We start from the raw sequence: 13,710 nt of genomic DNA on the forward strand, positions 1-13,710 counted from the left end.
CTCACAAAATACTAAATGTAAAATCGTCTTCCACAATTTTGTTTTGCCAAAAATCTATTCCAAATTTGTACTTGGTTTTTGTCGTATGACCAAATTCGTAATTTCATATCAAAAAGGTAAAAACTATGAGAAAAAAATACCCACCTCAAGAAATGGTAACAGAAGTCGACACGTGTGAATAGCGGTAGTAATATATTCACCATTTTCAATTCCAACACGCATCCATTTTTTGTTTCGTCTTCTTCGAGTCAGAGCTTAGCAATTCTTAAAACTAACCGAGTCGACGCGCCGATCAAGTGTTCCTCTCCGTTTCCTGCTTACAGGGTTTCATTTTTGTTCGATCTGAGCAGTAAAAATCAGGTGGAATAGCAGTTCCTCGGCTTGTTAATGGTTCAGTTGATGAAAAGCGGTAAATCGGAATCACAGAGAGAGAAGATGGCGCCGGTGAAGATGGAGGTGGAGGATCCTTTGGAAGAAGAGTACGGACCGCTCCAGAAGCGCGCCAAAGTAAATTTTTTTTTGTGCTTTATTTTGTTCGTTTTTGTGCTCGCAGGTGCCCCTTTTTCTTTTTTTGCGTTTTTTTAGAAATTTACGTATGTTTGCGGGAAGGACCAGCATGAATATTCTGAAGGAGTGTTGATGCTGTTGATTTATTGATCAAGTTTGATTTTTTTAGCTTTTTGTTTTTTTTACCTGTTCTGTTGCTTAGGATTTTTAGTCGTCGAGGTTTTCTGTTTAGGGTTTTTGCTGATATTGGTGCAAGCTATTATTAATTTTTTTATTGGACTATGAATTTGTTGGTGATGAAATTGGGTTGGTGATTTTTTATACGATGTGTTGATTGGTGAATGATTTACTCGAAAGTTCTCGACTTGCTAAATTCGCGAGCAAAGAATTTTATGTGGTGTGCGTATGCAATTAGATGTGATTGTTATTTGATTATTGTAAAATTAATTGTCCCGTTCTTGGGATTTTATTCAATTTCCTTGAACCCCAGCTTTGAGCTGATCTTCGTGGATTTCGGAATAATAATGTCACTATTTGGTTATTACATTATTCATATGATGTGTGGTTTCATTACTATAACAGAGTCGAGCAATGGGAGGTGTCGAAGTTCCAGCATCACAGTACAACCCGCTTGACGAGCCGAGTCCTTTGGGTTTACGGCTGAGGAAAAGCCCTTCACTATTGGAGTTGATCCAGATGAAACTATCCCAAGCAAATAAATCAAAAGTTGGAAGTCATGGACATGGTAAAAAAGATCCAAAAGGTGGTGCTGCATCTGGAGATAAGCTGAAAGCTTCAAATTTTCCTGCTTCAATTCTTCGAATTGGAACCTGGGAGGTACGGTTTATGTTTCTGTTTATGAAATAAAATTTTAGGTTCAAAATGAAATTTTGGTTGAAATCATGGAAACATTTCCTGGCTCTGCAGTATAAATCGAGATATGAAGGAGACCTGGTAGCAAAATGTTATTTTGCGAAGCATAAGCTGGTGTGGGAAGTTCTTGATGGCGGTCTTAAAAATAAAATTGAATTTCAATGGTCAGATATCATGGCTCTGAAGGCAAATTACCCAGATGATGGTCCTGGAACCTGGGATGTTGTGGTATAAAGCTTTGTTATCGTTTTGCTGGTTTTATTTGTTTCTTGAATTTTAACTGCTCCCACTACAAACACATGGCCATATCATTTTCCCTCCTGTTGTTCCTGATGCAGCTAGCACGACAACCTCTTTTCTTCAGGGAGACTAATCCTCAACCGAGGAAGCACACCCTTTGGCAGGCGACTGCAGACTTTACTGGTGGACAAGCTAGTATAAATAGGTCAGATAAGTCTTTCCTAGGTTTGATTACATATAGTAATGTTTCGCTGCAAGCATTCTTCCACGTATGTTTCTTAGCTTCCTTCAAACAAGCTCTGTATAAATGTCCATGTTAAATTCATGTTCATCCAAGAAAAATGTTTTTGGTGAGATCCTGGATTTGAATCTACGAGTTATGAAGCATCAGGAGTGCTTTTAAATGAAAATTCTATGCTCAATTCACTTTCTTTTGTGCGTTCAGAAATGTATTCATGTGCCACATGGTGCTACCCGGTGTAATATTTTTCGTGTTTCAGAAATTTTGAACCTTTCACGTATGAAGTGGTGACATTTCATATCTTACTATGCTATTCTTCTAGTGCATGTGACGGAATATTGCAGCATTATTATCATATATATGATGTTTAAAATTCTGTGACATTCTAATTTCTTGTTGCAGGCGACATCATCTGGAGTGTCAACAGGGCTTGTTAGGAAAACATTTTGAAAAACTCCTTCAATGTGATCCCCGTTTGAACATTCTTAGTCAGAAAGGAGAGATAACCTTGGAATCTCCTTATTTTGAACCCAGGCACTCTTTGTTTGATGATCAGAATGGGAGCAATGAATTTGATTTGGATAAAGAGGGAAGTCCTTCCTTTTTCACCTTGCATAATGCCACTTCGTCGTCAGGGGTCCAATCTTCTTCCTCTAAGAATGATCAAGATGCTCTTAGCAGAAATTCTGAGTCTTACCCTCGTGAAACACCATCACCTAGCTCAGGTAAAATTGTCACGAATTTGGAAGGCTTTGCTGAAATCTGATTTAAGTTGCTTTTTATTGGTAGGCATGACTTTGTCAATGTTTAAAGTAATTAGTCCTGTGCGGCTTCTTTTTCGATTTGCTTTTTCAAGGCAGTGATATTCTAAGGGCTCTAAAATTCACTATGCGCTAGTCGGCCGCAAGACCAACACCTAGCGGATGCCACGATATCAACATGATAAGATGAAGTATGGTGTGTTAGAACAAGCCAGCAAATCAAATTTTTTTGTTGGACCTTAGTTTATGGCCTATACAAAATATTTTTCATTAAATTAAAATCCCAAAAAACTTTTTTTAAAAACAACCCCCCAAAAAAAATTAATCATAGGGCACCTAAGGCCATCTAGGCGTCCTTGCTTTTTAGGCTGGCGGACTAGCATTTTTTTGGTGTGGTTGGACGGCGCCTAAGTCGAATTTTAGAACACTAGATATTCTCAATGCTTAGTTTTGTTTTATATGTTTCTTTTTGTTAGAAGAGTCAACCACACAAGCAATCTGCAGATTAGATTTGATGAAGGGTCTTTCGTTTTTTACATAGGCAATCTGCAGATTAGATTTGATGAAGAATTTTTTTTATTCAAAATGTCTTCATTTGTAATAAGCCATATTTGCCTTCCCTATGAGCTACAGTGTATAAGCCCCAAAACCGTAGTTTGAGAATATCCCCGTGGCACGTCGCGTAAATGTCTTCTTTACCAGGTCTGCTCATAAGTTTAGATCCCAATAGATCCACTGAAAAGCCGAGGAAATCTGCAGGTCACTATGTTACAGAAAGGCAATATATTGGTCCATTGCATGGTTCCCAGCTTATTGTTCCAACACTTGGTGCAACTCTTGGGTTATGCCAATCGATCATTGCTCTCACATATTATTTTTGGGCAGACAGACAGTTTACACGTTTTAGATCTATATATATGTTTCTCCATTCTGGTATTTCAGCTCCAAAACCTGAAAGTTGCAGCACATGAGTGATTTGTAACCAGCTCCAAATTTATTAGTAGAACATGATTATCAAATTCTTTTTACTGCTTCTACCTGGAAATGCTGCCAGTTCAGTTATTGTTGTTTTTGTGGTTGCAATTTACTTTTTGGTTTCCTATAGGTGGGTAAGTTACTATTGATTCAATCAATCCCTCATTTTTATGTACTGATTGAGGTTCCGTTTAATTATTGTAACGGAATGGTTGATGTTTAACCTTTCTTTGTTTTCCTCTGGAATCCCGCTTCAAGTAGTCAATTTCTGTACTGACCCTATGATCACAACATATGCACTCCAGGTAAGGACACCATGGCTGCTGAAGATTTTAGACATGGTGGAATGGAGCAATTTAAAGCACTCAGCAACTGGGATCGTATCAGGGCACCCGGGCTCCATTCTTCCATGTCCATGAGTGACTTGGTGAACCATCTTGAGAGCAGGATATCAGAGCATGGAACATCCAGCGATCCAGCTCTCTCCATTGAGGATTTGCACAGCCTTGAAATATTGGATGATATAAACCGGTGCCTGTTTAGCGACCTCCAAAACGTGCCAGACTCGGATGAGAAGTTGCTGATGTCCCGGGTAAATTCCCTTTGCTGCCTCCTGCAGAAAGATTCTGCCGTGGTTTCAAACTCCCAATCTAGAAATGACATCAATCCTGATTTCTATTTCGAGCAAAAGAGAATTGATGAATCATACGCTGGTGGTGCATCAACTAGTGAAAACAATATTAACAGGAACCGAAATGAGTCAAATGAAACATCCGGGTACAATCAGGCACCGGCCATGTCCAGGAAGGACTCGGTTGGAGAACTACTGCTCAATCTCCCTAGGATAGCGTCTCTACCACAGTTCTTGTTCAATATTTCGGAAGATTTGGAGAGCCAAGCTAGATAACACTTCTCTGTGTCTTGTACATAAACATATAGCCATAGTGTTGGGGATTCAGAAATTCTGATTGATGAAGAATCCTGTAACTTTATCTATTTACTGGCTTCGAACCTTTGTTTGTGTGTGTTATGTAGTCTATAACATGATCAACGCCGTGCTAAAATATGTTTCTTGTGTGTACTCAAGTGTTGTAATTTTCGTTTTCAAGGTTGTTCGACCCAATTCCATTGAATGGGTTATGACTTCTGCTCCATGACGGCCGACCAGCGTTCTAAAAACTGCATGTTAGCTGAGCTTAAGCTAGATTTATATATATATATATATATATATATATATATCAATCAGTGATCAAAATGATCAGTGGATAAAATGAATAGAAATAAAATTTATTTTGTTACAAGTTATAGCTATACTAATTCGAACGTTATTTTTGTTAATTAACTGGACGATGCGAGATTGAGTTGGATGACATGAATATAACAAAGTCATATCATGCTAAGAAGACTAGTTCAAATTTAATCTTGATCAAACGAGACTTAGCTTGTTAGAACTAATATCATATTGTGATTATTCGATTTGTCTCAAATTTGTGATCTCACTTTGAAACAAATAGTTGAAGGGTTAGCCTGAACCCGGTCAAGAATCTTTGCACAAGCCTTTAACTTGTCGCTCTGAATTGAAAGTCAAATAAAATGCCCACTGTTCCCACTAGAACCAGTCGCGCGGATAAAGTGGTCGTCGCTGAATTAACACATTTTCATTCCAAGATTAATAAAAAAATAGTGGGTCTCATGTGAGATCGTCTCACGGATCCTAATCTGTGACACGGGTCAACACTCAACCATACCCATATTCACAATAAAAAGTAATATTCTTATCATAAAAAATAAGACAAAAAATTGTGTGAGACGGTCTCACGGGTCGTATTTGTGAGACAGATCTCTTATTTGGGTCACCCATGAAAAAGTAATTTTATGCTAAGAATATTAATTTTTATTGTGAATATGAGTAGGGTTGACCCGTCTCACAGATTAGGATCCGTGAGACGGTCTCACATGAGATTCACTCAAAAAATAATATTTTTTCATGGATGACCCAAATAAGAGATCCGTTTCACAAATACGACACGTTGTCTGTTTTTTTTTTCCATTGAAAAGCTCTCTTTTCATTTTTTTTAAAAATTTATTATTTCAAAATGGCATGTTTAATCTCTCGCTATTTTTCACAATGATATGACTCTAATTTACATATAATCAAATTAATCATACAAATGATTGTATGAGTACGCAATACGTGAAAAGTTCGGTAGTGTGTGTGTATATATATATTCCAAGATTAATTGGGAAAATAGCGTAAATAGTACCACTATAACAATTTATTTGAATATATATAATTCCATAAAATTTTATTATTGCTTGCAATTCGAGTGTTTGTGAGTTTCACAGGCTCATTATTTTAATTATCCTTTAACATATTCTTTAGATGAAACTTATTTTGAAATGTAAGTATGTATATATATAATTTATATACACATTATAATGCTTAATTACGCTTTTCAAGATAAATAAAGAAACAAAAATTTATTATAAAAATTATTAGTATTAAGATCGTGAATGATTTAATATAAAAACAATCATTTTTGAATAATTATGAAATTGAATTTATGTTTCAATCTTAAAACGAATTACATAGGTAATTACTTAACAATCTACTCCTAGCAAAACTCAACTAGATTAAATACCAAAACAATTGAATAATTACATAATAAATTATGAACATAAATTTTTTTATCTCCATCAAAATATTATTTTGAGAAAATGATTTTTTGTCCATTAACTTGTCCAATTTTAAATTTTAATCCTTCAGGTTTTTAACAATTTTGTTTTGATGCATTAAATTTTAAAATTTCGAATATTTTGGTACAATTACTGACATGACATCTGATAACTCAACATTTTTCGACGTCATATCATCATTTTTTATTGTCACGTCAACAACTGAACCAAATAACCGAAACTTTGAAAACTTAGCGAACCAAAACCCAAAATTGAATAAATTAATAGACACAGTGATTCGTCTTTTTTTGAAAAAAAATGCGTGCCATGTTATATTAGTTGAATGTGATTATATTTCAAAACCACGCAATTAAGTTCAAACATGAAGGTTATAATCTATGTTTAAATAGTGTTCACACATAATTGACTAAATAAACTCAACCTACTACCCATTCCAAAACTGAAATAATAAAATAAAATTTTAAAAAACCCACTGTCCAGCCTTATAAATAAATGAAGCTATTCTTCAATATTACTCAACGTCTAAAAACTCCTAAAAAAATATGAATCCTAAAACCCAAGTCTTAATAATTATGACATTAATTTTATTGTCTCTTTCAGGGATTCATGAAGCAAGAATTTTGTATGATCTCTCGGCAGATCATGCAAATGGAAGCAGCAACATGAATAAACCGTTGGCAAGTTCCAACTTTCAAGTTCCGAGTTTCTGGACTCATGTAGAAGAGAGGTTGTGCAAATGGTTGGCGATCGCCTCCAATGGGGATTGTATTAATGCAGTTGATTTAAGAGGAGGCTTTGTCAGAAGACCCCCGCTGCCCTCGCCACCACCGCCGAGGCCACCTTCAGGCCCTCGTCCCGCCTTGTCGGCATATTAGGGAATCATGGTGATAGCTAGCTAGCTAACCATCGATACAAATTTTCTACTACTAAGTAACCATATGAGTGTAATATAATTTGTAAAGTTATTATGTTATATATATATGTTCAATAAATTTTAAATAAAATATTGAACATATCCATAAAAATAAAATAAAATAAATCATGAATTCTCTGTATGACTTAAACATGATATAAATTATAATCTCACAATTTTTTTAGATATTAATAAGTTCTACGTGTTGAATTTGAAGAAACTTGATCTTATATAGGTTAACTCGACCCTACCCCTACGGGCAGTGCCCGCAAGGGTCGATCCAACGGCTCGGATTTTTCGAGTCAATATATTTTTTTTTTACATGGAGGACATGAGTGATCCGGGCCGTTCATTGCCCGTGCAGGCACTGTCTGCATGAGTAGGGTGAAACAAACCCTTATATATTGCGTCATATATTTATTTTATTTTATTATATTAATTAATAAATAAGATGTCATCATCATTATCGGAAAATTACCAAATCATCTTGAAAGTGTTTTTTTAGTTAGAATATTATAATTGGTTCGAATTCAATCTTAATACCATTTTTTTTTTCCCATTTTTATTCATTTTTTCGGCATGGTGTTAGAAAAAAAATATTAGAAGTGCCAGAAGAACCAATTCATCTCACTAAAAATAAATCTTGACCAACTAAAAACCAAAACATAAAACAAATTTATGTCCTGACTTTTTTTTTTTAAAAAAAAAAGAAGAAAAAACGATAATATTAATTTCTGTACTTGAAAATTCAGTTTACAAATTTAAGTAGCTCTTGTTTTTATATCTGTAAAACTATTATCTTAAAAGTAGCTAACCGTGGAATGGCCTAATTCAAGAATCTTTTCTAAGTCAACTTGTCACTTTGAATGGAAAGTCTAATGCCAAATCTTAAAGAAAAATTGGCTGATTTTCTCCTCTCCATCGTCAAATTTCTTTGTTTTTCCCTAATTAAATGCCTTCTAGGATGCAATGCATGACATGTCTGTGGCTGAATTTTCATGCCCACGAAAGTTCACACGTGAATTTAATAATACATGTTGATTTTGGTTGGACCTATTATATATGCAATATATATACTACATACATACATAATACAAGTTGACCTCAGAGAATCATAGCAGGTAAATTTAGAAGAAAAAAATAGTTAAAATAATATTATATGATGTATACACGTATCCACGCATAATTGACTAATCCTAACCTACTACGGATGCCAAAACTGAAAAAAGTAAAATAAAATAAAAATCACCAGCCCATTTTTCTGTTTATATATATATATATATATATATATATATATATATATATATATAGTTTTATATGGTGAGTACCTGTCATGAGTATCTATGTGAGCATCGGCTCACATAAATGTACAAAACGTCAGTACAACTACCAGCTGATGCTGATCACATTAGTGTTCAAGATGGATAATTATCATATCGAAACTATATATATCACATCATATATGCACTGTATAAATAATGAAGGTCTTCTTTGCAACTTACTCAGCCAAAACCCTTCATATAATATATCTCACTCAAGAAAAGATGAACTCTTAACACCTACATTATTATTATTATTATTATAATGATATTTTCTTTCTCGGGGATTCAAGCACGAGTTTTGAATAATCTCTCTGCAGATATTGATACAAATGGAACTAGTAAAAGCATAGTGTTAGCAAGTTTGAATTTTTGAGTTTCGGGTTTTTTGACTTGTGTAGAAGAGAGTTTGTGCAAATAGCTGATAACAATCACCGATGATCACGAATGTGTTGGGATCGACTCTAGTGAAGGTTTATCAGGAAAACCCCAAACCGTCGCCACAGCGACAAAGCCGTCAAATGGAACTAGTAAAAGCATACCGTTAGCAAGTTTGAATTTTCGAGTTTCGGGTTTTTTGACTCGTGTAGAAGAGAGTTTGTGCAAATAGCTGATAACAATCACCGATGATCACAATTGTGTTGGGATCGACTCTAGTGAAGGTTTAATCAGGAAAACCCCCAAACCGTCGCCACAGCCGACAAAGCCGTCTTCGGTATCCCACCCACTCGCATATATGCAGGGGCGTATCCAGAAGGTTTTCATCAGGTGGAAAAATTTGTTTCGAGGAAGTGTTTTGACGAGTTATATCACTAAAAAAAACTTATTTTATAGTTCCTCTAAAGAGAGAATGACGACCTCCTCGAAAGAAGATGCACATTTATAATATGATTGTTAGAATAGATTTTTTCCTGTAAGCCAACTGTTGACTAATGAATTTATTGACTCAGTTATAATAAAACAATCTTTATTTTAATATAATTCATTATTTCATGGTTTGTTATTTCTTTATCTGTATATCCATGTGATCAACATAGATAAAGACATTGATTATACTTTAAGACAAATGACTCGTAATTCGATATTGAAACTTATTTGTAAACAATGTATAATCTAAATTCGTTTATAGTCGATTCAGCTGCCAAAAACATGGATAAAGGTCGCTTGAGCTCGAGACTAGCATATGTGATGTTGTATATCACATTTTTAGGTAAGGGCATAGAGATGTACAAACATGTAGATGAGTAGTCATATGATGATTATACCGAACATCCCTCCCTAAGACTTTCCAAGTGGTTATCATTCATCGAGAGGATAAGTCTGTGGTTATGATTGTACACCATTAGTTCTAACGATCCCGGGAGAACAATGAGGCTCTATATGCTAGGGTTGTGCTTTGACTCGTTTACCGACTCCAGAAGGGTCATTAGGTAGCGAGATTGTGTATAGTTGCGACACATATAGGAGCCAGTGTATTGTAGTCGGGAATTTACCGCTCACCTACGGGTGTGGATATCCTGTTTGATCTGATGAAATAATAGTTCATGGAATCTCTAGACAGAGTATGAAATGTACGTTAGAGAAGGAGTTCTCCAATTGTACATGCGATGCCACTACTTATTCTCAAATATGTGTCACATAGTTATCGAATTCTTATGCAACATAACTCTCGATGAACCAATGGTTGCAGATTCGATCGGGATATATGAGATGAATGGATATTATTTTACTTTAATCATAACTGATTGGTTCTTGCAAACACTATCAGTGATACCTAAAGAATCATGAGACGATGCTACTAGACGCTCTTTCCATGATTCGATGTGTTTAATCATAAATATGATTTCTGACATTCTCATGATTAATTGTTGATACATAGAATGAGGCGAATTGGGGTAAGCCCGAATAAAGGATCATGTCCTGAATCACAAAGAGTTGTGAACCCACGACTAGCTGTATCTCTGAACCGTTGAGTGTCACACAAGTACTGGATTATTTTGTCATCGTTGAGATAATTAATTTAAGGAGTTGAATTTATAGAAAACATTGATAAATAAATTCAAGAAATTGAATTTATGACTATTAAATTTTGGAGGTGATAAATTCAAGGAGTTGAATTTATCATTTAAATATTAAATTCAAATGTTGAATTTATAAAATATTTAAATTAAATTTAATGAGTGTATGTATAATGGGCTTGTAGGAGCTCAAGTCCAACATACAAATTATTAAGTTTCTTAAATAGACTTTAAAAGTTTAATTAATTAATTAATTAAACTAGTTGGACTAGAATAATTAATTGATTAATTACATTAATTGTTTAATTTAATTAATGGATTCTAAGCTTTTATATATGTGTGTGTGTGTGTATTAGGTTTATGGTTAAACACAATTGACTCATAATTTTCGAAAACCCTAGCCTCCAAGCCAAGGGATTTTCGAAAAACACCACCTCCCATTCTCCTTGTTTTCGGCCACCATCTCAACGTAAAATTTCTTCTAATTTTCTAGTGTAAGTTAGAAGAGGAACAAGTAATTCGGTCGTATACCTGATTCGAAGATTGAAGAAAGTAGATTTGAAGAACTTACGTGAGATTTACAACAAGAGCTACGTTTGCTTATAACTGCGTAGTTGGAGCCAAGTGAAAATTCACTAATGTAAAAGTTTAAACATCCTATGTATGTTTATTCAATCTAAACCATATGAGCGTCCAAATATATTGAATGTCAAAATAAAATAAAATATCTAAAACCCTTGCTGCGTTTTGGACACGAGAGAACACGAATCACAACAATGAGTAGAATATATCAAATCTTTCAAGCCTTCCTCAACTGCAGAGTCTCTTACCCGAACAGTTTTGGAATCCCTCTCATTTCGGTATTGGATCGATTCATTCATGTCCCCTTTGAATAAAAGCCTACCAAGAGCCTCTCATTATCCATCCAACCTCATGGCACCGACGATCACCCCCACCCTCTTAGGCCCCAAGCGTCACATGCCCACCAGCTTCTGCTTGGTTGGTCCCCGAATCACGACGTACTACAAAAGGTCGGCTCCGATACCATTATGCAATGTCTTAGATTCGAATATTGTGCTCACAGTACCAACACGTATCTTTTTAACATGTTTATATACTCACTCACAAGCACCCTGATAAACTTTCGAGAGGTCATCAATACCATGCAGAGGAAAGATTTGGTTTTGGAGGTTCCAAAGTAAAATGCTCAATTTGGGTAAAATTTTTATTTTACTTACTCGAGGATATGATTTTTTTAAAAAGTTGCCTTTTTGGAGTGGTGATCAAATTAAATGCTTAAATTTTATGTTGAGGGGTCAGATGCCAAAGTTTTAATTTCTAGTTGGCTTATATTTTTAAATTTAAGATTAGATATTTTTTAAGATAATTAACAACTTTATAATTAAGGTAGCACTTTTATTAGTAAATTGGCAATTTTATTACTGGGTTAGCACTTTTATACCCCAATAATAATAATAAAAGGAGAAAACCATACCCCCAAACCCCCATTCAAGTCAAAAAACATTCAAGGAAATTTTGAGAGAGGCGGCTAGAGTTCTCGATACAAGGGCCCAGTTTTTGTGTGAAATTAAAGGGCGTGGTTGTGATGTTTTCTCCTTGCCAAAATCATCTCTACACAATTTTAAAATCCATTCAGGAGAGTTAAGTTAGAAAATATGATGATCTAATCTTGAGAGTCACTACAAAAAAAACGAAGGGCTTAGCGACGGTTTCAAAACAACTGTCGCCAAAATAGCAACGGTTTTTCGGCCACCGTCGCCAAATAGCGACGGTTTTTAATAAAAATATTAGCGACGGTTTGATATTAACCGTTGCTATTATAGCAACAGTTTATGTTAAACCGTCGCTATATTGGCGACGGTTTAAAATAATCCGTCTCTAATATAGCGACTGTTCGATAATCTGTCGCCATATTGTGCGACGGGTTTTATACCTGTCGCCTCGTGCGACGGTCTTATATAAGACCGTCGCACATGGCGACAACTAAAATACCCGTCGCACAAAATGGCGACGGGTATATCTAACAGTCGCTATCTTAGCGACGGGTGATGCTACACCGTCGCGAATTTAGCGACCGTTTAACATAAACCGTTGCTATAATAGCGACAGTTTTTAGCAAACCGTCGCTTAAATTGTTCCCGTCACATAAAATGGCGACGGGATTAATGAACAATCGCTATATTAGCGACATGCTGTGTTAAACCGTTGCTAAAATAGCGACGGTGAAAACAAAACCGTTGCTACAATGGCGACGGTTAAAATAAACCGTTGCTATAATAGCGACAGTTCATATAAACCGTGGCTATATTAGCGACGGTTGCATATAAACCGTCGCTATAGAGTGACGGTTTTAACACATCCGTCGCTATATAGCGATGGTTTGTCACAAACCGTCGCCGATCTAGGCGACGGTTGTATCCCGAACTGTCGCGCATTAGCGACGATTAAAAACTAAACCGTCTAATCGCCACGGTTTTTTCAAAGACCGTCGCTATGAGTCTATATATACCGAGGTTCGCGATCATTTTCTTAAGCGATTTTCACCTATCTCTGGTAGTAGCGAAACTCTATCAATATTTTCGAAGTTTGGGTTTTTTTATTTTGTACTAACATTTTTTCGTATTTATTTCGTAGATTTTCTCGTCAGTGCGATCTTCCAGCGTTACGAGGAGTTGCATATCTTCGCGCACATAAGGTTTTTAAAGCTTTTTTTTTTTACAAAAAATTTCATACGTAATTTAAATTTTTGCGGAGTAGTTTTTTTGAATTTTGTTGGTGCAAACCGTCGCTTCTTAAACGGCGGTTTTTTTAAAAAACCGCCGTTTAATATAGCGACGGATTTTTCAAAAACCCGTCGCTTAATATAGCGACGGTGTTTTTAAAACCGTCGCTTATTATAGCGACGGGTTATTTATAACCGTCGCTTTCTTTAGCAACGGTGTTTATTCGCTGCTGTAGCGACGGTTAAAAAAACCGTCGCAAATAAAGCGACGGTGTTCTTAACAACAACCGTCGCTACATGCGACAGGAGTTGGTAAAGCGTCGCTTTGAGAAGGCGACGCAGCCTTCAGTTACGGTTCTTTAAACCGTCATTAAAACCGTCGCCTTACCCATTTAGCGACGGTTTGGACCATCGCTAATCTCC

At 35.6% G+C, this 13,710-nt stretch overlaps 1 protein-coding gene across 1 annotated transcript; it reads left to right on the forward strand.

The window, feature by feature from the left end:
- Positions 1 to 201: 201 nt before the first annotated feature.
- LOC140803416 (uncharacterized) lies at positions 202 to 4,678 on the forward strand. The gene is made up of 6 exons (XM_073159286.1): positions 202 to 507; positions 1,090 to 1,344; positions 1,435 to 1,608; positions 1,719 to 1,825; positions 2,264 to 2,586; positions 3,903 to 4,678. The coding sequence occupies exons 1-6, from the start codon at positions 388 to 390 to the stop codon at positions 4,502 to 4,504; spliced, it is 1,581 nt and encodes a 526-aa protein (XP_073015387.1). The 5' UTR covers positions 202 to 387; the 3' UTR covers positions 4,505 to 4,678.
- The last annotated feature ends 9,032 nt before the right edge of the window (positions 4,679 to 13,710 follow it).

Source organism: Primulina eburnea, chromosome 10, assembly GCF_022965805.1.
Source record: "Primulina eburnea isolate SZY01 chromosome 10, ASM2296580v1, whole genome shotgun sequence".
Classification (NCBI taxonomy): domain Eukaryota; kingdom Viridiplantae; phylum Streptophyta; class Magnoliopsida; order Lamiales; family Gesneriaceae; genus Primulina; species Primulina eburnea.